The sequence below is a fragment of the Bos grunniens genome, chromosome 4, assembly GCF_055505025.1.
Source record: "Bos grunniens cultivar Pamir isolate PY7600 chromosome 4, Bosgru_T2T1.0, whole genome shotgun sequence".
NCBI classification, from domain to species: Eukaryota; Metazoa; Chordata; class Mammalia; order Artiodactyla; family Bovidae; genus Bos; species Bos grunniens.
This window is the reverse complement of record NC_141168.1, coordinates 12,503,319-12,528,332: the sequence shown is the minus strand read 5'-3', so window position 1 is coordinate 12,528,332 and position 25,014 is coordinate 12,503,319. Positions and strand designations below refer to the sequence as shown.

Genomic DNA, 25,014 nt, shown 5'->3' with positions numbered 1-25,014 from the left:
ACTTACATACCAACACACATACTTGTCCTGGGAAGAAGCCAGAAGGAACCCATATCCTGAGAGATGTGAACTCAGATCATACAAAGAGAAAAGACATGGACAAACTCTTTTGGAGAGGCCTGGCACTGGGAGAGATGGTCTCCTAGGGAGTCAAAAGCCAGGAGGAAAGGGAAAGATGGGGAACTGGGGGATTGAGGAGTAGGGGGCAGGAGTGCAGGCAGAAAAGTGAAAAAGGAGCCGGATACACCCTTCCTCATGTAGGAAGAGACTGGTAGCCATCAAGGAAGAGAAATTAACATTGAGGCTTCATGATAAAGACTCAAATACAGAAGAACACAGAAAAACTCAAGAGACACAGACTGGCCAAGAGGTGAGCATCAGAAGAACACCGAAGCGGGGGCCGGTCAGGGGCCAGCTCAGGTAAAGACCTGGAGAAACACCCGGGAGAAGAAACCAGGCAGATCTGAGAGACCTAGCCGGCCCAGGGGAGGCCCCGCGGTCCGCTCTCCGCTCCCACGCCCTCGGGCCCGCCCGCGGGCCCAGGGCTCCCCGCCCGGCCCCGGGCTCCCGGCCCGGCCCGGCCGGCACTTCCCAGCTCTGACGCGGGCGCTGCCTTCACACCAATGAGGCCGCGGCGCGGACCGGCCCCGGCCCTCCCCCAGGAAGGTGTGTCCCTGGTTTCCTCACCTGAAACTTCCGAGGAGAACTAGATCCCTCCCTCCCGGCCGGGCGGGGCGGCCGGGGCCTGCGCTGGGGACGGCCGGCCGGCGGGGGACCCGAGGGCACGCGGGGGGGCGCCCGGACAGCATGTGACACTGACCCAGGTGGGTGCCCGGTGCCCGGCTCCGGGCGGGCGTCTGTGGCGCGCCGGCGGAGGGGAAGGGAGGGAGCGGGAAGCCCGGGAATCGAGGCCTTCACCTTGGGAGCAGCCCCCGCGGGCTCCCGGGGCGCGGGCTCCACAAAGTGGCGGGGAGCGCGCCGGGCAGGTGGGCGGAGGTGGGGTGCGGGGCCCGAGCACCTGGTCTGGGAGAGGGGAGAGAAGCGGGAGGAAGGGCTCCTGCCTGGAAAACTTTGCTTCCGGCCTGCTCCCCGCCTCGGAAATGGGCACCCTGCCCCTAAGATGTTCCGCGGGCCGGTAATCAGGGCTCTTTTTTCCAAGTCCAGGCCCTGGGGAAAGCCCGCTCCTGTAATAAGATGTAGCCGAGATTCCCTTTGTGGACGGACGCCGTCCCTGGAGGTCTTTTGCCGTCTCCTTTTTCCTACTCGGGCCGGGCCTTCCTTCGCTTATCTGCCTGTGGACTCGCCTACTGTGTGTGTGTCTAAGCTATTCGCTGGGAGCCGAGGAGGTGCCTCAACCTGTAAACAAGGGCTCGCGCCCTGCCCCCCTCCCCTGTTTCCCCACACCCGGGGAGGGCTCCCAAAGCTTCTTGCGGATCCTAGCTTTGCCTTCAGAACCCGGCGAGGTAGGAAGGGAGCTGTTCAGAGCTGGGGTGGGGGCGGGGGTGCTAGAACACCCTTCTGAGCCCCGATTCGGAGCATCCCTCCCAACTCCGTTCCGCAATTCTCAGATCTAAGCCCCTGCTCGCCTTCCTGAATCTGGGATTCCCAAGGCAGATTTGCCCTCCTGTCTGCCTAGACGTGAACTCTGGCCAAGCCTCTTGTCAGATTGAGGGGAAGGGTGTGTCTGACAGACAAGGGAGATAGGGTGAGTTTTCTGTCTTTTGTCCCCTTCTGTTCCCCTACTGCTGTCCAGGATCTTGCATCCTGTGTCGACTCCAGAATTCCCAGCCCCTGACTAAAGAGCTCCTGATGTGGCCTCTTGTTCAGACTTCCTGGTTTAGCTCCCTACCCGCCCCCCCACCCCCCACCCCCAGGCCCTGGCAAAATGGGGATCATCTGTTCGCCAGTCTGTGGGCCTGAAATTGGAACCATGTCCTTGGAGGGGGTTCTTGGGGGGCTGGGGAGGGGAAGGGATGTGGGGCGTCAATCAAATGAGACTGTCCCACAGGAGGAATGTAGGTCATTGTCCTGGTGGGGCAGAAAGAGCAGGCAGGAGATGAGAGGAGGAATCTCTTATCAGAAGGATACGGTGGTTCTTAGTCAAGAGTCTGCATCATTTCGGGGTTCCTGGAGTGTATGGCTGTCCACAATGTGGTCTGTCTGGGGTTGTCTGCGGCCTCATTAAGCATAGTGATTGTGGGATAGACAAAGAGTATGTCATTCGTGGTGTCTGGAGTGGTCAGTCACACTGTGGTGTGGACAAGGACGGGATCCGGCTTACTCAAGTGGTGTAGACCCAAGCAGATGATTTACAGCATTTGGTGCAGACGGGTGAGTCACTCACCATGTCTGTGGAGTAAACTGGAGCTGGTCACGTACAGTGTCAACAAGGTGACCGTCAGGGTCTATGTTAAGGACACAAACAGGTCACTCACACTTCTGTGTGGATGGCACCAGGGCCACCGGTGGGTTTGTGGGCTCTGTGTTAGCATTGCCACTAATGATGGTCTGTGTAAGCCCACTGGGGCTACAAAGCAGTGAATGATGTGGTGTTTTCAGACATTAGGGAATAGATAGAGGTGTTTATTACAGCTTCCACTTGGATGGTGGGGCTTTCCTCAAATATGTAGAACACAGATCTTAGCAGTTAGTGATCCAGAAAGCTACTCTTATTTTGATGTAGCATCAAGGGCAGTAATGTCAAACAGTGAATAAAGGCATCCATCTATGGGTCTTATTTTGGAAAGCAAAATGAGAACATACCTTTTGATTTGGTGGGCATTTTCCTAAAATAGAATATAGATGACACTGTAAATGCTACAAAGCAGTGGATGATGCAATATTTTTAGACATTAGGAAATAGAGGTGTTTATTAGTTTTTCCGGAGAAGGCAATGGCACCCCACTCCAGTACTCTTGCCTGGAAAATCCCATGGATGGAGGAGCCTGGAAGGCTGCAGTCCATGGGGTCGCTGAGGGTTGGACATGACTGAGCGACTTCACTTTCACTTTTCACTTTCACGCATTGGAGAAGGAAATGGCAACCCACTCCAGTGTTCTTGCCTAGAGAATCCCAAGGACGGGGGAGCCTGGTGGGCTGCCATCTATGGGGTCGAACAGAGTCGGACACGACTGAAGCGACTTAGCAGCAGCAGCAGCAGCATTACAGTTTTTCACTTCAATGATGGGGGTTCTATCTTCCTCGGATAGGTAGAACACATGTCTTAGCAGATAACGGTCCAGAAAGCTACTCTTATTTTGATGTAGCATCGAGGCCAGTAATGTCAAACAGTGAATAAAGGCATCCATCTATGGGTCTTATTTTTGAAAACAAAATGAGACTGTGTCTTTTGATTTGGTTGGTATTTTCCTAAAATAGAATACAGATGACACAGTGTAAATGCAGAAGTACTGTAATCGCGAGAGTACTTCAGTGATTTGTGGTGTAAGTCAGGATATTTGAAACTAACACTGCTGAAAAATCCTCTCCAGAAGTACACTTGGTACTTGGCGTTGGACTGAAGAAGCAGTAGTGTGATGAGGGGTGCAGGTGAGGAGGAGGGATATCATTGAAATACAAATTCACATCTGGTGAATTGAAATAGACCTGAGCTAAGGTATTGGGGGCTTTATGGGGGGAGGATTGAGTTCTTGAGTTCTGTCACACACTGTCATGTGGGTGACTTGGAGTTTTGTCCTGAAAGAAGTCATAAGTGAACAGGGGCAGCAGATGCAAAAATGACCCTGGCCTGGAGGAAGACCAGGTCACCATGGTGCCATGCTCTGTCTTTGCCTGTACTCGGATAAAGATGATCATTCATCCCCAGCGCAGAAAGTGATGAGGCGGTGGCTTTAAGATAATGGGAAGTGCAAAAAAATCTCTCTCTTGATGCCTTTATGTGAGTAAAACCAAGTTTTACAGATTTCCTTTAGCTCTGATACATTCTTGGTTTGTAATGCCTGATTCCCATAAGATTATAGCACAGGACGAAGAGGGACACCTAATTTGATAGCAGCTACCTGGGATCAACAGGAGGCCCATCAAGTCCCCTCAGACTGAGGGACAGGGAAGGAAGTAGTGGATGGGAAGCTGAGCTGCCCTCTATAGGGTTGCTGTCCCTGTGAACAGAATGCCCAAGGGAGCTAGGTCACCTCAGGCCAGCAGTGGCTCATCCTCCGCTTCGACCACCCAGACCCCAGGTTCAGCCAGTGGCACCAGCAGCACATCGTCCTCATCCTCTGGGGACAGGACTGTTGTGTGGGGTCCAGGTGACGCCCGGGTTGGTCCAGGGGGCCGCAGGCTGGGCAGGAGGCGGCCTCGCAGGGCCTGTACCACTCCAGACAGCAGTGATGGCTCCAAGGGCACCGCAGGCAGTGGCCCTGGGGCTTCAGGGACAGTAGGGCAGGCTGGGGATGTGCTGGCAGGTGGCAGTGGAGCCTTGAGGCATATGAGGGCTGAGCCGGTGACCACCAGTAATGCCAAAGGGGTAAAGATGGTGTTGAGAATAGTGTCAGTGGGAGACACTGACTAGAATGGAACGGAAGATGTTCGTGCAGCACATACTGTCCGTAGATAACAACCTGAATGTAGCAGAAACACGCTTATGTATTTAGAGGCTGCTTGCTTGAGGACGTGACAGTGTTTGGGTCTGTTGTTGTTGTTCAGTCGCGAAGACTCTTTCGCAGCACCGTGGAGCTCACCAGGCTCCTCTCTCCACGGGATTTCCCAGGCAAGAATACTGGAAGGAGTTGTCCAGGCAATCTTCCCCACCCAGGAATCGAACCCACGTCTCCTGCATTGGCAGGCAGATTCTTTACCACGGAGCCACCAGGGAAGCCTGTGTATGGGTATAGGACCGGGACAATACACATGTTAGGGAGGCGAGACTACAGATTTAATCACTGGGTCGCCTTAGGCAGGTAGGAGCCAAGTTTCAGAAAGTGTTCACGGTGAGCAGGTATATTATTTAATGTGCGGTTGGGAGAAGAAGGTCACGTCACTGCAGGATCATCTATAGTGATTATACTATTCTGTACTTAGGCTGAGTGTCGGGGGCAAATCACACACTGTGTCAATTAACTGGAAAAGGACATAAAAGCCCTTGTACACAGTATGCTTGTGTTAGACATGGCCCTTTAGCCCATAGAGATGGTACCTGTGTGAAGTGACCAGGAGCTTGTCTCATGCGACAGCTGCCGGGTGGCGAGGGACATGCTCATTTGGTTATGTCAAGCTGTCCCTGTAGAGTCTGCAAGGGTGGTTTAGTGTTTTGTGTGTGTGTGTGTGTGCATGCATGTGTGTGCTTATGTGAGTGTCTATGCACGTGCAATATCTCAGCAAGAGAGCCAGCATTGGGGGTAGTGGGTTTCCTCTCTAAGCTTAGACCAGACAGGGAAGGGTGAGTCCAGGTGGAGCTGTGAGTTCTATAGGGCCCCAGGGTCTCCTCTAGACTAGTGACTGGCCAGCTTTCTTACAGCTGGACTTCCAGTTGCTCATGGTAGACTGAAGTCAGGAGACCATGTTTTGAGTTCACCTGTACTCAGGAAACTTAAAGGTTAGCTGACTTTCAGTTTCCTCATCTGTAGATTAGGCAAAATTTTCTGTGTGTCTCCAAAAGTCCATCCTGCTCATAAATCCAATATTTGCCTCTTACACTTTCTTTCTCCCAAGACACATACAATTCCTGACATGTCTGCTACCACCAGTGTTACCAATCCTTTTTTTTTTCTTCATTTTTTATGTTGCCTTCTTTAATCTTTATTAGGACTCTTTGCAAACAGCATATATTATCCCCTTTCTGAGAATAAGAGAAAAAAAATGTTCAACTACATGATTTCTACAATTATGTTAAAATTAGTAAGATACGAAAAAGGCAGAACTAAAAGTTGGACAACATTCTTGTAAGTCTATGTTCTTCCTTCCTTCATCTGTGCAATAAATCTTTGCTGAGGGCCAGCTAAGCTGCGGGAAGAAGGAATTGAACAGTTAACATGGCAGCATCTGTGTTTTCCTGAAGCTCATGGTCTGGCCCAGAAAGTAGACACTATATGCATAACTCCAAGTGTGAAAGAAGTAGTCAAGTGTCCTCTGGGCAGGAGAAGAGGACTCCAGGTCGCAGAGCCACACCCGTGAAGGCCTCCAGGTGACAGGAAGGGGAGCTGAAGGCTCTGGAAGCCAGTGGGATGGGGGAAGTGGTGACCGACAAGGATGCTGCTGTAGGGAAGACAGAGGCCAGGTTGTGGAGGGCATGCTACCCAAAATATACATTTGGGTTTCACTCCAATAGTTAGAGACTACTGAAGAAATTTAACCAGAAGTGGGGCCTTTGATCACTCAGGCACTAAGGAGAGAATGCCTTGGAAAGAGGGCAAGAGAAGCTGTGTGGAGGCCAGTGGCCAGCTGCAGTGAACTGGGTACGAGAGGGCAGCCGCATGGACCAGACTCTAGCAGTGGAGATGGAGAAAAGTGCACAGACTTGAGTGAGATTTAGGAGGAAGGATCCAGAGGAGTTAATGCTCAATTAAATATGGGGAATGTCAGCCAGGAGGGAAACAAGAATTTTTATTCCATCATGGAAAAATATTTACTGAGTGCTTAGTATGGGTCACGTATTATATTCTGTTGTTCAGTTGCTAAGTCGTGTCTGACTCTTTGCAACCTCATCATGGACTTCAGTTTGCCAGGGCTCCCTGTCCCTCACTATCTCCTGGAGTTTGCTCAAGTTCATGTCCATGGAGTTGGTGATGCCATCCAACCATCTCATTCCCTGCTGGCCTACTCTCCTTTTGCCTTCAATCTTTCCCAGCATCAGGGTCTTTTCCAGTGAGTCAGCTGTCGTAGGTATAGACAATTGAGCAAAACAGATGTTGTTCTTGATCTTCTGAAGCTCATTGTTTGAGATTGATGATAAACTAAAATACACACGTAACTACATAATTACAATTGCGTAAGTGCTACAAAGGAGAAATAAAGTGAACTCTAGGTGATAAGTGCTACAAAGAGGAGCAAAGTAACCCAGTTAGAGGGTTCAGTCAGTCAGTCAGTTCAGTCACTCAGCTGTGTCCGACTCTTTATGACCCCATGGACTGCAGCACGCCAGGTTTCCCTGTCCATCACCAGCTCCCAGAGCTTACTCAAACTCATGTTCATTGAGTCCTTGATGCCATCCAACTATCTCATCCTCTGTCGTCCCCTTCTCCTCCCACCTTCAGTCTTTCCCAGCATCAGGGTCTTTTCCAATGAGTCAGTTCTAATGAGTCAATTAAAGGGTTGGGGAAAACTTAAGAGGAAAAAATGTAGTCTCACAAATAACTACCTGTATGTGTAATGTCAAATTGGTGTCCACTGCAGTGTCAAATGTCAGATGCTGGCAAGAACCACCGAAAATAAGCATCCACAGAGTCTTGTTTAGAGTTAGCACGTTGAAGGTTGTAGGGGAGGTGAGCAAAGTGGTGCCCTTAAAGTTCGGTTGGAGGTAGAGGAGATGCAAGGATATGAGGAGAGCAGGTGTGAAGAACTCCAAGTACATCTTGGAAAGAGAAGAAAGCCACAAACATGCTTAAAGGCTGGTGGGATGGTTCCAACAGAGAAGGTGAAGGTGCTAGAGAATGAGCTAACCCACTGCACCAGGTCCTGAGAAGGCAGGCTACAGAAGATGGCACTTGGAGGTGAGGGTGCTCTGGCATAGTCAGAGGGGGATGATGGACAGAGGGAAGTGTGGGTTGCTCTGAACTGCAAGAAACAGAAGCAATTCCTCTCCATTGGTTTGTAAATTCTTTGCAAAGTAGCAAAGAGAGGTGGGAAGATCAAAATATGACAAGTGATGAGATGAGTTCATGCTAGAGAGAAGGGGGGAGTAAGATGGTGAGGGGTCCCCAGTTTGATGGCCCTCATTGGAGTGGGTACCCTTTGTATCTACTCTTGTTCTTGTCTAATCTCATCTGGTTCTCATCTAAGTCTAGTTATCATTCCACTTTACTAAAGCTGTTATATAATTGAAACACAATTTTTTTGTTGTTGTTAATTAGTCACAGGCTTTGCTAGACACTCTGTAAAATAAGGTGAGTGAAATTCAGACCCTCTATAAAGGAGATTATACGGTGCTGTGGTATCTCAGGCACTGGCCATAATGGCCAGACCTGTTTTAATCCCGTCAGCAGTTTAGAAGGAGGATTCCCCTCCAGACACTGCTCCTCTGGGCTGTAAGATCTAGGGTGTGTCCCTCACACTGTTTGGGAGTTATATGGGCCTGAGTCACTCTTGGTGTCCAGAGAGTCGACAGGGAGACACCATGACGTCATACCACCTAGAGCTTAATGACCACTGGGGAATGCTGGGAGCTCTCTGACAGCGGTCTGGTGCCCTAACGTAATTGTTTTCATCTGTCTCCTTCACAAGACTGCAGGCTCCATGAGGACACAGTCTGTTTGCCTCGTTTGCTACTGAATGCCCCACCCTTGAAAGGGTGACTCGGCAAATATTTATTAAATGAACAAATCAATGATAAATTTTATAGAAGCCACTGCTTACTTTGTGAAGGACGTTTTGTCTCAAAGAATGACTGCAAATGGAACCAAAGAAATGCCCCATGCTTGTTCTTTATGGTCTGTCCCTCTGGATAAATAACAAATAAAGCGGAAGAGGGGGTGGAAACTTGGTCTCTTATTCCTCTTTAGGATTCAGTGCTGATGGAGGCGGAGGAGCCCCAGCATGGAGCCTCGACTCCCATCCCTGCCAGAGCAGAATTCCCTGTTATCTGGGCAGCTCCCATGAGGAGCAGCAAGACCCCTGCCTTGGAGCCTGCAGCCGAAGAGGGTGAGGACCCGCGGTGTCAGTGGGCTGAGGGCTGCACACTCTTGGAGACCCAGCAGAGACACGTGAGGGATGCGAATGACCGTGCAGCTGAGAGCATGACCTCTCTCCTCAACGAAGCCTCTCCAGAGGTGGAGACCGACCAGGAAACCCTGATGGCTGAGGCCTGTGATGATACCCCCTCATGCCAGGAGGCCGGGCCCTGGAGCCTGGAAGATAGACAGGCAAGGACGCCAGCTTCCCTGGATTTCCTGGCCTGCCCTGACCAGGGTGACTGTCTGGACAGGGCCTCGGTATCCAGGGATCTGGACACTAGCGTGGAGGTGGACTTTAAACCAGAACTCACGTCTTTGATATTGGAAACGGGACAAGCAGAAGGGAAGGAGGAAACATCCTCCAACGCCTATGCCCGGACCAGACACAGGCCTTCCTGTGATGACGAGCACCCGGCTGAGACCAGCCGGCCCCTGGAGGACTCGGAGTGTGGACCTGCCAGGCAGGAAAGTCCAGGCCTCGTGTGTCTCCAGGGAACTGAGAGGCTGGAGGAAGGGGGACCTCAGGGAGAGGCTGCTGGCTCTGCTGGGCTTTCCGGGGCTCCAGAGCAGATGGGAGAGCAGGTTAAAGGTGCAGAGGAAGAAGGGAGACAGAAACAGCAGCAGATGCAAAATGACATGGTGCTCAAAGATCCAGGAGAAAGAGAGGGGTGGTGCTGCGGGGAGGAGTTGGGGGGTCTAAGTTATGGGGAGTGGGACTGGAGGACTTGGAGCCACGGGGATCCAGAACAAGGGGAGCAGAAAGGGGGGGAGTTAACAGGGCCAGAGGAGAATGAGGTGGGTGCTCAGGACGGGGAGAATCAAAGCTCAGCAAGTAAGTCAGAGAAAGGAAGTGGAAAGCCCGAAGATCCGGGTGCACAGTGGGAAGCCAAGGCAGCAGAGGGGCAGGAGGAAGAAGTGGGGTCACTGGAGGAGGAACCAGAGGGCGGGGAGGGGGACACACCCAGCCGAGGAGGAGAAGAGAGCTGCATAGAACAAGGAGAGCGTGAGGGTCCCACTGTGCTGGCTCTGGTCGCCCCTGAGGTCTCTCCTCCCCGTGACCTGTCTCTAGAGGCCTCTTGTCCCCTGAGCAGGATCCCGGGGACTCAAACAGAGCCTGGAGCCGAGGTTCCATCCCCCATAGCTCCGAGTCCTGCCCCAGAACCCACAGGATGCTCCCACCAGCCCTTTTCTTTACCTGGTTCCTCTCCTGCCGAGGAGTCCCTGGACCCAGAAACTGCTCATCGCCACCAGCAAGAGGGCTCTGAGCTGGGGCAGGAGACCGCACACGGCGTGGGGGCAGAGGTGGTCTCTGCCTACAGTCCCTCTGCGACCCCTCCAAGGAGCCCAGAGGCAGCTGCACCCAGTCCTCCTGAAGGACCCCCTGGCACGGCTGCCACACCGCTGGCCCGTCCCCTGGCTGCCTCTCCCAGGAGGGAGCCTCCTGTCCTTGCCTGTTCTCCAGAAACCTCCAGAGCCTCTTGCCCGACTGACAGTCCATCTCCCCGTGGGGCTCCTAAGACTCCCCCAGCAGCCTGCTACGGCTTCCCCTTGGCGGGCCGAGCCAACCCCCCGGGGTCCCTGGGCAGCCCCACCGGAGCAGTCCAGCCCGTGAGGAGCAACTCCTTCCCCGGGTCTCATGGGACAGAGCCAGCCCCACACCTGGCGGGAATATCCCTGTCTTCCTCCCACTCAGAGTTGCCCCAGAGGCCTCCCAAACCTGTCATCTATGGCTCTGTGCTCCCAAGAAGGGGCAGGAGAACTCTAAGGGACTGTGCCATAATTCCGGAAGCCTCGAGTTCACCACCCGCTCCGGGGCAGGACTTTGGAGAACCGGCTTCAAATCCAGCCACGGCCGGCAGCCCCCCTGACAGTCAGCCGTGGGGACCCACGAAGCACTGGGCCTTTGCCCCCGGGTCTCCTGCCTGTGGCTCCTCCCCAGCCCCTGCAGCCCCCATGGACCTGATGATCCATGAACCTCCGCCCCTGCCTCCCCTGGAGAGAAGGCACGTCCAGCCCTCCACGGTGGAGCCAGATGGCCATCCCCCTGCGGTGATCCCCATGCTGAAGCGGTACAGCCATCCTCCACCACTCACCCTGGGTCCGGGGCTCCACGGCCCCCCCAGGGTACCCCCAGCCCACATTCCTGACCCCTTGGTGGCGAGGGAGCACCGACCGCTGCCCTCCACGCCGGACGTGCCACCCCACACTCAGCACTCTGTCTCTTCCAGGCAGAGATACAACAAGCCGTTACCCCCCACCCCCGACGCCCCCCAGCCCCACCACCCCCTTGTCTTGTCGAGCATCTCAAGGATCTACAAGCCTCTCCCTCCTGTCCCTATCCTGGATTCTCCTACTGAACCACCGCCTCTGCCCCCAAAGTCCAAGGGGAAGGGCAGGAGCTCGCAGGGAGGACTCGTGAACTCAGGGGATCAAGGCAGGCCGAGGCCTGTTTGTCAAGAGTGGACCGTCTCCACCCCACCTTCTGCAGGACGGGTCTCCTGGCCTCCAGCCACAGGCCGGTCAACCGACCCTTTGGCTTCCGTCGGCAGGTGTAAGAGTGATACGCCCCCGGGCCTGGCTTTCAGTAACATGACGGCCCTTCTACACCCATCTTCCCCGACCACCCCATGGACTCCAGAGGTCCAGCGACCCACCTCTGAACCCGGGCTCTCAGAAGAGTCTGAAGCCCCTGCCAGAGGGTCTTGGAGAAGAACAGCCCCCCAGGAAGGAAGCAATGGCCTGAGGAGGTCAGAGGTAGGCCCGGTGAGGCAGCCGGAGAAATCGGGCCACATCCTCCTGGAGAAGGCATCGAGCTGGCCCCATCGACGGGACCCGAGAAGGCCAGTGGAGGGCGGCAGTGAGGCGGCGGCGGTCCCTGGTGAAGGGTCGAGTAAGCACAAGGACTGGCACCGGCAGGGCCTGCGAAGACCCTCCATCCTCCCTGAGAGCCCTGTAGGTGAGTGCGGAGCCGGGACCGCGGTGACCTCGCCTCAGAGCAGACTCTGTCCGGCTCTCCCCTCCTCATCCGTCTTCTGTCCTCCAGGCTCCTACTGGTCCCCCTGCTGGCTTCCCTCACCCATGTACCCAGCCCCAGGCAGAGGAAAGTCCTCTAAAACGTCTCTGAGCTCATGGCGAGGCTCTTTCTTCTCCCCTTCCGTCTCTCTCGCTCTACTGTGGTGTGCACTTTTATGGTGCATCTCTGTTTGCCAACATTGTTCTGGAACCTTCCCCTCCCCCACCCCCCACCACCACCGCCACGCCTGAGTACTTTCCAGTTACAAACACTTGCTCGATGCCCTTCCACTAGCAGAGAAGGCATCTTCTACTTGTCCGGTTCACATTCTGACGCAATGGGAGCAGATCTGGTACCAGTGTCCTCAAATGCTTTTGACTTTGGCTCTTCCCTTTCTCACAGATGCCCAGTTGAACCTTTAACCCACCCCCCATGCCTACATCTCTCACTCTAGGTCTTAGGTTCCTTGGCTCCATCTGAACGCCCCCTCGAAATCTCGGTTACTTTATCCGTTTTCCATTTTCAGACACAAGAGGTCCCGCCATGGAAGGATCCCCTGGCCTGTCGGACGCCATTGTTTTCCGGTGAGTCACCCTCTCTCCCAATGGGTACAGTTTTCTCTCTTTCCTAGGATACTGAGATTTTTATTAGCTGGCAAAGGTGCTGAGATCATGTCTTTTCCAGGGGTAGGGAGGGGAAGGGACCGACACCAGGATTCCAGGGTAGGGAGATCTTTCGTCTACCTGGTTCTTGCAGCTGAATCCCGGTCTCCTATCCATCTAGACCCTTTGGCTGTGAACTAAACCCCGCCATAAAAGTTCAACCTGACATCCATAAGAGCGTCGAACTATGCAGAAGTGTGTCAGGCTACAGCTTGCCTCTCCAGAGGCTTTGGCCTTGATATTCTAGCACATGTCCCAGTGGTCAGAGATTATCTTATTTATCGTCACTTGGGGCTTCTCCATGTCTGATGGCCAGCAAACACCATGGAGCCCTTCTTTATCCCACAGGGAGAAAAAGCCAAAGGAGGCGATGGGAAACTTTTCAAGACGGTGCTCCAAGCTTATCAACTCCTGTGAGTACCTTGAAATATGACTGTGGACCTGCGTGAGTGTTCTTCCTGAGCCGGAGAGGGGTTCGTAGTCATCAGCAGTGGGACTTGGCCAACTGTAGGGAGACATGCCAGGAGAGCCACGGGGCTTGGTGACCTGTTTCAGAGCCTCAACTCCCTATCTCCCTAATTCTCTCCCTCTCCTGCACCTCTTCACCCCTGTAGCTCAGCTGCTTTACCAGGAGTACAGTGATGTGTTTCTGAACAAGGAGATTCAGAGCCAGCAGCGGTTGGACAGCCTGACGGAATCACCGGGGCCCATCTCGCCCCGGCAGCCCCGAAAGGCCCTGGTCTCCTCGGAGTCCTACCTGCGTCGCCTCTCCATGGCCTCCAGCGGCTCCCTGTGGCAGGAGATCCCCGTGGTGCGCAATAGCACCGTGCTGCTCTCCATGACCCATGAAGACCAGAAGCTCCAGGAGGTACCACCAGGGTGGGGTGGGGCAGGGGCTGCAGAAGGGAAAGCGGGGTCTCCTCTGTTCACCTCCATGTCTCCTACTCACCACCACCACCACCACCACCATGACCGGGGTGTCCCTACCACACTCACCACCATGACACTGGGTCACCCCCAGCTTGCTGGGTTCGAGTTGCTTTGTGAACATCACCACTCTCCCTCCTATCTACCTCCTCCTCACTCCATCAACCATTTACTGCTCCGTGCTATTGGTCTGAGCTCATACAAAGTGACCATGCCCCTGAATTTGATGGGAGAAGTATACACTCAATCTCATTAGTCTAGCTTCAGGCTAGACTTAAATTTCCCTCTTCAACCAAAGGTTCAGCCTACACTGAAGTTTTCCTCTTCAACCAAGACACATGCAGGGGCTTTTTGGTGTTGCCTTGGTGAGTGGCCCTTGCAGCTGTTCTGTGGTTCATGGGTTTCATAGAAGCTTTTGAATGACCATCAGGCTCTGCTTGGTCCTTCCTTCCAACAACAAGACTACAGTAAAGGCTGTTGGTCTCATGTTAAGTTACTGTCATTAATATATTTTACATGGAGCGCTTATCTTAAAAATCAATTTAAAATATGGGTTAAACCTTTCTTCCTGGAAAGATGACATGGCACAATGGAGAGGCATTATGGAACAATGTTTAAGCATTTCGGTTCTGGCTTAAATGACCTGGACCCACTTTAATATATGCTAGCTATTTAACTTGGGCCAAATTATTGAGCTGGCCAAAAAGTTCATTCAGGATTTTCCATAAGATGTTAAGGAAAAATCCAAATAAACTTTTTGGCTAGCCCAATACTTTATCTTTCCAAGCTTCTGTTTCATTTGTAAAACTTGGTTGCAAAGAATTTCTGGGAGAATCAGAATTCTAAATTCTATTTACAGTATTTATAGCAGTACGATTTACAATGGCCAAGACATGGAAGCAACCTACATGTCCATTAACAAATGAAGGGCTAAAGAAGATGTGGTGTGTATACAAACATACTCACAGACATAGAAAACAAATTTATAGTTACCAAGAAAGAGTATAAATTAGGAGCTTGGGTTTAGTAGATGCACACTACTATATATAAAGTTATAAACAAGGACTAACTGTGTATCGGGGACTATATTCAATATTTTGTATTAACCTATAATGGAAAAGAATCTGTAAAAGAATATATAGGTGTGTATGCATATGTATGTATCAGTCAGTTCAGTTCAGTCGCTCAGTCATGTCCAACTCTTTGCAACCCCATGGACTGCAGCATGCCAGGCCTCCCTGTCCATCAACAACAATAAAATGAGTTTATCCAAACTCATTTCCATTGAGTCGATGATGCCATCCAACCATCTCATCCTCTATCATCCCCTTCTCCTCCTGCTCCCAATCCCTCCTAGCATCAGTGTCTTTTTGAATGAGTCAGCTCTTCGCATTAGGTGGCCAAAGTATTGGAGTTTCAGCTTCAGCATCAGTCCTTCCAATGAACACCCAGGACTGATCTTCTTTAGGATGGACTGGTTGGATCTCCTTGCAGTCCAGGGCACTCTCAAGAGTCTTCTCCAACACCACAGTTCAAAAGCATCAATTTTTCAGTGCTCAGCTTTCTTTATACTCCAATTCTCACATCCATTCATGACTACTGGAAAAACCATAGCCTTGACTAGACGGACCTTTGTTGGCAAAGTAATGTCTCTGCTTTTTAATATGCTGTCTAGTTTTCATTCCAATCCCAAAGAAAGGCAATGCCAAAGAATGCTCAAACTACCACACAATTGCACTCATCTCACATGCTAGTAAAGTGATGCTCAAAATTCTCCAAGCCAGGCTTCAGCAATACTTGAACCGTGAACTTCCTGATGTTCAAGCTGGTTTTAGAAAATGCAGAGGAACCAGAGATCCAATTGCAAACATCCGCTGGATTATGGAAAAAGCAAGAAAGTTCCAGAAAAACATCTATTTCTGTTTTATTGACTATGCCAAAGCCTTTGTGTGGATCACAATAAACTGTGGAAAATTCTCAAAGAGATGGGAATACCAGACCACTTGACCTGCCTCTTGAGAAACCTATATGCAGGTCAGGAAGCAACAGTTAGAACTGGACATGGAACAACAGACTGGTTCCAAATAGGAAAAGGAGTATGTCAAGGCTGTATATTGTCACCCTGCTGGTTTAACTTATATGCAGAGTACATCATGAGAAATGCTGGACTGGAAGAAGCACAAGCTGGAATCAAGATTGCCAGGAGAAATATCAATAACCTCAGATATGCAGATGACACCACCCTTATGGCAGAAAGTGAAGAGGAACTCAAAAGCCTCTTGATGAAAGTGAAAGTGGAGAGTGAAAAAGTTGGCTTAAAGCTCAACATTCAGAAAACTAAGATTATGGCATCTGGTCCCATCACTTCATGGGAAATAAATGGGGAAACAGTGAAAACAGTGTCAGACTTTATTTTTTGGGGCGCCAAAATCACTGTAGATGGTGACTGCAGCCATGAAATTAAAAGACGCTTACTCCTTGGAAGGAAAGTTATGACCAACCTAGATAGCATATTCAAAAGCAGAGACGTTACTTTGCCAACAAAGGTCCGTCTAGTCAAGGCTATGGTTTTTCCAGTGGTCATGTATGGATGTGAGAGTTGGACTGTGAAGAAGGCTGAGTGCCGAAGAATTGATGCTTTTGAACTGCGGTGTTGGAGAAGACTCTTGAGAGTCCATTGGAGTGCAAGGAGATCCAACCAGTCCATTCTGAAGGAGATCAGCCCTGGGATTTCTTTGGAAGGAATGATGCTAAAGCTGAAACTCCAGTACTTTGGCCACCTCATGCAAAGAGTTGACTCATTGGAAAAGACTCTGATGCTGGGAGGGATTGGGGGCAGGAGGAGAAGGGGACGACAGAGGATGAGATGGCTGGATGGCATCACTGACTCAATGGACGTGAGTCTGGGTGAACTCCGGGAGTTGGTGATGGACAGGGACGGCTGGCGTGCTGCGATTCATGGGGTTGCAAAGAGTTGGACACAACTGATCAACTGAACTGAACTGAACTGAGGTTGGTCATAACTTTCCTTCCAAGGAGTAAGTGTCTTTTAATTTCATGGCTGCAGTCACCATCTGCAGTGATTTTGGAGCCCAGAAACATAAAGTCGGCCACTGTTTCCCCATCTATTTGCCATGAAGTGATGGGACCTGATGCCATGATCTTAGTTTTCTGAATGTTGAACTTTAAGCCAACTATTTCAGTCTCCTCTTTCACTTTCATCAAAAGGCTTTTTGGTTCCTCTTCACTATCTACCATAAGGGTGGTATCATCTGCGTATCTGAGGTTATTGATATTTCTCCCGGCAATCTTGACTCCAGCTGTGCTTCTTCCAGTCCAGCATTTCTCATGATGTACTCTGCATATAAGTTAAATAAGCAGGGTGACAATATATAGCCTTGACATACTACTTTTCCTATGTGGAACCAGTCTGTTGTTCCATGTCCAGTTCTAACTGTTACTTCCTGACCTGCATACAGATTTCTCAGGAGGCAGGTCAGGTGGTCTGATAGTCCCATTTCTTTGAGAATTTTCCACAGTTTATTGTGATCCACACAGTCAAAGGCTTTGGCATAGTCAATAAAGCAGAAATATGTATGTATATACATATGTATTTTGCATGTGTATATATATGTGTGTGTAACTGAATTCTGTACTCTGCTATACACTTGAAACATTGTAAATCAACTATACTTCAATTGAAAAATAATTTTTAAAAAGTTCCTAGTGCATAGTAATCAGTCAAAAGATGTTTGTCACTGTTTTTATTGAAGTATAAATGATTTACAGTATTATATTAGTGGTTTAGTATTTTTATAGGTTATTTTTTATTTAAAGTTATAAGAAAATAATGGCTATATTTCCTTGTGCTGTGCAATATATCCTGTTGCTTATTTATTTTATACATAATAGTGTTTACCTCTTAATCTCAAAGGCTTATCTCGCCCTTCTCCTCTTCCTTATCCGCACTGGTGATCCTAGTTGTTCTCATATATGCGAGTCTGTTTCTTTTTTATTATATACATATATTTGTTTTATTTTTAGGTTCCACATACAGTAGTCTACAGAACATAGACTATTTGTTTTTCTCTTTCTAACTTATTTCACTAAGCATAATACTCTTTCCATCCATGTTGTTGGAAATGGCATGATTTCATTATTTTTATGGCCAAGTAATATTCCATTGTGTGTGTGTGTGTGTGTGTGTGTGTGTATATTTGTATGTATGTATGTATACTACATCTTCTTTATCCATTCATCTGTTGATAGACACTTAGGTTGTTTTGATATCTTGGCTCTTGTAAATAGAGCTGGTATGAACATTGGGGTACATTAATCTTTTTGAATTAGTGTTTTCATTTTCTTTGATATATATCCAGGAGTGGAATTCCTGAATCATATGTTAGTTCTATTTTTAGTTTTTTGAGATACTACCATAATGTTTTCCATAGTGACTGCACCTATTTACAATCTCAGCAACACTGTGCTAGGATTCTCTTTTCTTCAAATCTTTGCCAATAATTGTTATTTGTAGACCTTTAGATGATGGCCATTTGACAGGTGTGAGGTGATTTCTTATAATGTTGATTGCCATTTCTCTGATGATTAGCAGTGTTAAGCATTTCTTCATGTGCCTGTTGGCTATCTGTATATCTTCTTTGGAGAAATGTCTATTCAGGTCATCTGTCTATTTTTTAATCAGGTTGTTTGCTTTTTTGGTATTGAGTTTTATGAGCTGTTTATATATTTTGGGTGTTAAGCCACTGTCAATCACATAATTTGCAATAGGTTGTCTTTTTGTTTGTCAGTGGTTTCATTTGCTATGCCAAAGGTTTTAGGTTTAATTAGGCCTCATTTGTTTATCTTTGCTTTTATTTATTTTGCCTTAGGTGACAGATCCAAAAACATATTGCTACAATTTATGTCAAAGAGTGTTCTGCCTATGTTTTTTAGGCATTTTATGGTTTCTGGTCTTACATTTAGGTCTTTAATTCATTTTGAGTTGGTATATAATGTAATCCCTATCAAGAGACCCATGATGTTTTTCACAGAACTAGAACAAATAACGCTAAAATTTATTTTTTATAGTCTGTGTTCTATAGACTAAAATTTATGTGGAACCACAAAAGACCCCAAATTGCAAACGAATTTTGAGGAAAAAAGAATAAGCTAGAGGTGTCATTCTCCTTGATTTCAGACTATCCTGCAAAGTTTCAGTAATCGGTATTATACTGGCACTAAAATAGATACATAGATCAATGTAGAGTAGAGAGTCCAGAACTGAATGCATCCACTTATGGCCTATTTGTTGTTGCTGTTCAGTTGCTCAGTTGTGTTGGACTCTTTGTGACCCCATGGACTGCAGCCCACCAGGCCTCCCTGTCCATCACCATCTCCCTGAGTTTGCTCAGACTCATGTCCATTGAGTCAGTGATGCCATCCAACCACCTCATCCTGTTTTCCCCTTCTCCTCCTGCCTTCAATCTTTCCCAGCATCAGGGTCTTTTCCAGTGAGTCGGCTCTTCACATCAGGTGGCCAAAGTATTGGATTTTCAGCTTCAGCGTCAGTCCTTCCAATGAATATTCAGGACTGTTTCCCTTTAGGATTGACTGGTTTGATCTTCTTGCTGTCTAAGGGACTCTCAAGAGTCTTCTCCAACATCACAGTTCAAAAGCATCAATTCCTCGGTGCTCAACCTTCTTTATGGTCCAACTCTCACATCCATACATGACTGTTGGAGAAACCATACCTTTGACTAGACGGACCTTTGTCAGCAAAGTGACGTCTCTGCTTTTTTATACACTGTCTACCTTTGTCATAGCTTTTCTTCCAAGGAGCAAGCACCTTTTAATTTCATGGCTGCAGTCATCATCTGCAGTAATTTTGGAGCCCAAGAAAATAAAGTCTGTCACTGTTTTCCTTTATTTTATGGTCTATTAATCTATTACAAAGGAGGCGAGTCTATGTAATGGAGTTAAAGACATAAGTGGTGTCTTCACAAGTGATGCTAGGAAAACTGGACAGCTCCACGTAAAAGAATGAGCTTAGAACATTTCCTGACACTATATACAAAATATGTACTGTTTAGTTTCAAGTCAAGCTGACCTGAGTTTGAATCCTATATTTACCATTTACTAGCAAAAGGCAATTGCACCCCACTCCAGTACTCTTGCCTGGAAAATCCCATGGACAGAGGAGCCTGGTGGGCTGCAATCCATGGGGTCGCTAAGAGTTGGACATGACTGAGCGACTTCACTTTCACTTTTCACTTTCATGCATTGGAGAAGGAAATGGCAACCCACTCCAGTGTTCTTGCCTGGAGAATCCCAGGGACGGGGAAGCCTGGTGGGCTGCCGTCTCTGGGGTCGCACAGAGTCGGACACGACCGAAGCAACTTAGCAGCAGCAGCAGCAGTAGCAGCAGTGTAACCTTAAGTTATATAACGAGTAAATCTGTTTCCTCATCTAAAAATCAAGGATGATAATGACTACTTTTCAGAGTTGCTGAATGGTTTAAGTGAAAGAACGCTCATATAACCCTGAGCATGGTGTCTGGTACATTGTTGTTGTTTAGTCACCAAACAACAGCTCTTTGTCCAGCTCTTTGCAAGTCCATGGACTGTAGCCTGCCGGGCTCCTCTGTGCATGGCGTTTCCCAGGCAAAAATACTGGAGTGTTCCTTCTCCAGGGGATCGTCCCAACACAGGGATCAAAACCCGCATCTCCTGCATTGGCAGGTGGGTTCTTAAACCCTGAGTCACCAGAGAAGCCCATCTGGTACATAGTTTGATGCATGTTAGTACCATAGTCTTCCCCCTTTTCAGAAGTGGGAAGGAGTAAAATTTTGGCTATAAGGACTTATAACAACAGTGCTTTTACCAAGCTAAATAGGTAAACATTTTTAGGTATTTTTGAAGCTCAGACCTGAGCGCCTTGTGCTGACCCCAACTTTTAAAGCATGCGGGAGATATTTAGAAAATCACTAGTTGGCCCATATGTATGGGCCAATGAGTGGGCAGGTGATATGAGCCCTATAGCTCTTTCACCAACACCAGAATTCAAGGAAGTCTGCCAGCATTCCTGGGCCAGCGCGGGCCTCACGTTTCTGAGAAGAAAAGCCTCTGTGCTTATACACATGCATTCCTTTCCTGAATTAGCACATCTGGGAAAAGGTGCTTTCACTGACTCCATTTCTTTTGCCTGTCACAATTTTTTTTTTTTTTTTTTTTGTGAGGAGGGGGCCACTGTATCAACACAGACAAGAAACCTGAGGTTCAGAGAGGTTAAATGAGCCACCCAAAGCCGTATAATGAATGAGTGAATATTTGAGCCAGGATTCATGTGAAGTGCTGTGTGTGAGTGGCCTCCAGCCATGCCATTAGTTATCCACGTCATCTCCCAGGTGTGTGCGTGCCCTTTCTCTTTTCTGTCCATGCATCTGTCTTGAAGCTGCATGCTTGGGTGATGAACTTGAGCAGCCCAGCTAGAGAACAGGGCTGTGAGTCATTGTGCCTCCTGCTAGAACTTCCCAACAATTGGAATGTTTCCATTAAACCACAATTGCACCATCTAAACCTCAAATATCCTGCTTCCTTCCATTGCTCCTCAAACCCCAAGTTACCTTCATCGCCTAAATCTATTCCTCTTCCAGAGATCTCTAGATCATTTAGGAACTCTATCACTCACCCAGTTGAAGTGTGTTAGTCTCTCAGTCATGTCCTACTCTTGGCAACCCCATGGACTGTAGCCCGCCAGGCTCCTCTGTCCATGGGACTTCCCAGACAAGAATACTGGAGTGGGTAGCCCTTTCTTCTCCAGGGGATCTTCCTGACCCAGGGATCAAAGCCAGGTCTTCTACATTGAAGAGAGATTCTTTACCCTCTGAGCCCCCAGGGAAGAAGCCCCAGTTACCAAACTCAAAAACAGGCATTAGCTGTGACTCTTCTTGTTCTTTCGGCCTCTGTTTCTAGCAGATAACCAAGTGCTTCCAAACCCCCCTCCTATATCATTATGAAATTGGCGTATATCTCTCCATCCTCATGGCTCTTTAAGCCTTCATCTCTCCTCTGGAGTTACTATCATGGTTTCCTCATGTGTCTTTCTTGCCCCTTCTGATATTTTCTCCATGGTGTGCTCAGATATATCTTCATATAAAACAAATTAGACTAAGTTATCCTCCTACATAAAGGCTCTTTGCATTTCCCCATTGTCATGTCTTACCTCGTTTAGACAATCTTCAGACCTCCTCACTGTTTGCCTCTCCAGCGTCCTCTCCTTTGATACCCTTGCTTTCATTGATACTCAGTGTATCTGAGTTTCCTGAAAGCCGCATTTTCTCTTCCACCTGAGAGTCTGCACATGTCTTTCACTCAGCTTCGAATGTTCTGTCTCTTGAGATCAGGTTGGATTCTGGTATTGACTGTGAACTCTAATAAGATGTGTCATGTGTACCGCTCTATCCCTAAAATATTACACAGTGGCTAACATGCGCCAGGGATTCAATAAATGTTTCTAATTAGTCTTCCTCCTCCCTAACCTCTTAGGCCAAATTTGAGCTGATTGTGTCAGAGGCCTCCTACCTGCGCAGTTTGCATATAGCTGTGGATCACTTCCAACATTCAGAGCAGCTCCGGGCCACCCTTTCCAACCAGGATCACCAATGGCTCTTCTCTCGTTTGCAGGATGTGCGTGACGTCAGCACTATGTGAGCATCCCCTTCTCCCAGAGACCACTCACTCAGCCTCACGCTCTTAGCCTATAAACCTCTCGTTGGGTTTTTCCATTTTCAGAGCCCTCTCATTGCTCCCTGCATGATTCTCAGAGGCTGTAGGGATAGGGAGAGCAAGGAGAGGAGAAGAAGTGCAGGTGGATGGGAACATTAATGGATAAATGAGTAAGAAATGCTCCCTGGATGGAGGTTTTGGATGTCCTGGGGGTGTGCACAGCATTGGAGATGAGGCGCCTGCATATTCAGTCATGTCCAACTCTTTGCAACCCCATGGATTGTAGCCCACCAGGCTCCTCCGTCCATGGGATTTCCCAGGCAAGAATACTAGAGTGGGTAACCATTCCCTTCTCCAGGAGATGAGATGGGAAACAGCTGACAATCAGAAAATCAGAACCAGATGAAAAGAAGGACAAGACATGGACTATTAGAACCAGAGACTTAGATCAGGGGCAAAGTAGCAACAGAGAGAACCCTGGTGCGTGACAAGGACTCTAGAGCTAAGGACAGTCAGTAGACGTTATTGATTGATGGAGAGAAGAAGTTCCAAGCTCAAGCTACAACAGGGGTCAGCCGACTCCTCACTTGAGACCCACAGGTCTCACGAGACTTGTTTCAACTCTGTGCAGGTTCCTTTCTGACCTGGAAGAGAACTTTGAGAACAACATCTTCACCTTCCAAGTGTGTGATGTGGTCCTGAACCATGCCCCCAACTTCCGTCGGGTCTACCTGCCTTATGTCACCAACCAGACCTACCAGGAACGCACCTTCCAAAGCCTGCTGTGAGACCTGCTCTCCCATTCGGTCCCCACGAGGGCCCTGCAGTGACCCCCAGTAGCCAGCCCAGCGTGCCACCCTGAGAGCACATGCTCTTGTGCCTACCCTGCGATTGCCCCCCCCACCTGACTTCCAGGATCCCCCCAGCCATCCCCCGTGGGTCTCCTCTGCACTGGGTCCCCGCTGGTCTTTCTCTACCTACAGACGTTCCATTGAGCCCCTACGCCTCGTGCCTTCACTGTGTCCCGCATATGCCCTGTGCCCCTCCTCACCCGAGGCTCCCTGCCCTGCAGGAACAGCAACAGCAGTTTCCGAGAGGTCCTGGAGAAGCTGGAGAGTGCCCCCATCTGCCAGCGCCTTTCCCTCAAGTCCTTCCTGATTCTGCCTTTCCAGCGCATCACCCGTCTCAAGCTCCTGCTCCAGGTACTGCAAATCCCCCTTCAGCCCGCTCCCCTGAACCCAAAGGCTGGTCCCTCCTTGTGCCATGCTCCCACGCCTGGTGGACAGTGAGCCATCTCCCCACGGCCCCCTCCCTCCTTTCCCAGAAAGGTTGGCTGCTACAGTTTGGTTCCTGACCGTCTCCATTGACCTCTTCCTCCCTTTTGCCCATCCCTTTCTCCACCTGCCTCCTGCCTACGCCTTGTTCTATAGAACATTCTGAAGAGAACACAGCCCGGCTCCGCAGAGGAAGCAGAGGCCACGAAAGCACACCATGCCCTGGAGGAGGTAGGCGGCCACCATCCCTGCTCAGACTCCCTGATTGTCCTTCTCAGAGAAGTCTGCCCCCGCCCCGGCGCATGACACCAGGAGGCACAGATCCTGGCCAATGCAATCGCTCAGCTGCCTCACTGTACCCACCAAACCTCCAAGCATTCACGCCTGCCAGCTGCAAGGACAGTCCACACAGAGGGACAACCCCCAGTTTACATCTTCCTTTGACACAGCCAGGAATGTTCTAGCAGGTCTCCACAAAGTAGGCCATCATCCTTGCCCTGTCTTTGCTCAGTTCCAGGCCAGTAGAACGATGAGAGCTATCACAGCCAGTTTCCAGATTTCTTGCAGGGGACTTCAAGCTAAAGCCTCTTAACATGGTTCTCTTCCTCTCTCCTTGCCCTGCTAAACACACAGCTGATCCGAGACTGCAATAACAATGTCCAGAGGATGCGACGGACGGAGGAGCTGATCTACCTGACCCAGAAGATTGAGTTTGAGTGCAAAGTAAGTTCGTCCCTCGGGTCCCCATGGATCACCTTCTAACACAGAACCAGTCTCGCTCACAGTATCCCAGCCTCCAAGCTCCTTGCTGCACACCTTCTCTTCTGCCCTATTTCTGGAATACCCACATGCCTACTTCTTTTTTTTTTATATGTATAATTTATTTATTTTTAATTGAAGGATAATTGCTTTACAATATTGTGCTGGTTTCCACCAAACATCAGCATGAATCAGCTGTAGGTATACATATGTTCCCTCCCTCTTCATTCTCCCTCCCCATCCCACCCTTCTAGGTTTTTACAGAGCCCTGGTTTGAATTCCCTGAGTCACACAGCAAAGTTCAATCTCCATGATAATATTGTTAAGGGGAAAAGGGAAGATGCAGCTGTATATGTATTGCAGTATCTTACTTTTGGTGAAAAAGTAGGATAAAAATCTATATGTATTTGCTTGTGTATTCATAAAGAAACTCTGGAAAGGTAACTAAGAAATAAAGGACAGTGGTTACCGGACGGGGAGAGAGTACCTTTGACACCTGGGCAGAAGAGAGAGAACTTATCAATGTATACCTTTATAAGGATATACTTTTGGTAGTTGAATTATTCAGTATTTTATCACATCTCCATCTAGTCTAACCAAGGCAATATAAAATTGAATCCAGATATAGGGCTAAAATCTGGCATCCAAATCCAGATTTAAAATAGACATTCCACGTTCAAATTTCGATTCAGATACTATCCTTACCTCCCCAGAGGAGACGAAAATCCCTCATCTACATGTTCATCGGTGTCCAGCACCCTTAATGTTATGCAAATTCCAGGCAGACCCCACTGAGTTCTCTGTATTCTC

The 25,014-nt window shown here is 49.2% G+C and overlaps 1 protein-coding gene across 2 annotated transcripts in view; it reads left to right on the top strand.

The window, feature by feature from the left end:
• Positions 1–686: 686 nt before the first annotated feature.
• Positions 687–25,014, top strand: part of ARHGEF5 (Rho guanine nucleotide exchange factor 5) — a 30,647-nt gene continuing 6,319 nt past the window's right edge. For both annotated transcript variants that reach the window (XM_086398248.1, XM_086398247.1), the window contains exons 1-10: positions 687–824; positions 8,676–11,802; positions 12,386–12,443; positions 12,870–12,934; positions 13,136–13,389; positions 21,992–22,152; positions 22,803–22,955; positions 23,244–23,373; positions 23,602–23,676; positions 24,079–24,168. In XM_086398248.1, coding sequence (XP_086254374.1) covers positions 8,688–11,802; positions 12,386–12,443; positions 12,870–12,934; positions 13,136–13,389; positions 21,992–22,152; positions 22,803–22,955; positions 23,244–23,373; positions 23,602–23,676; positions 24,079–24,168 — 4,101 coding nt within the window. In that variant the 5' untranslated portion in view covers positions 687–824; positions 8,676–8,687. The remainder of the gene's footprint in view (positions 825–8,675; positions 11,803–12,385; positions 12,444–12,869; positions 12,935–13,135; positions 13,390–21,991; positions 22,153–22,802; positions 22,956–23,243; positions 23,374–23,601; positions 23,677–24,078; positions 24,169–25,014) is intronic.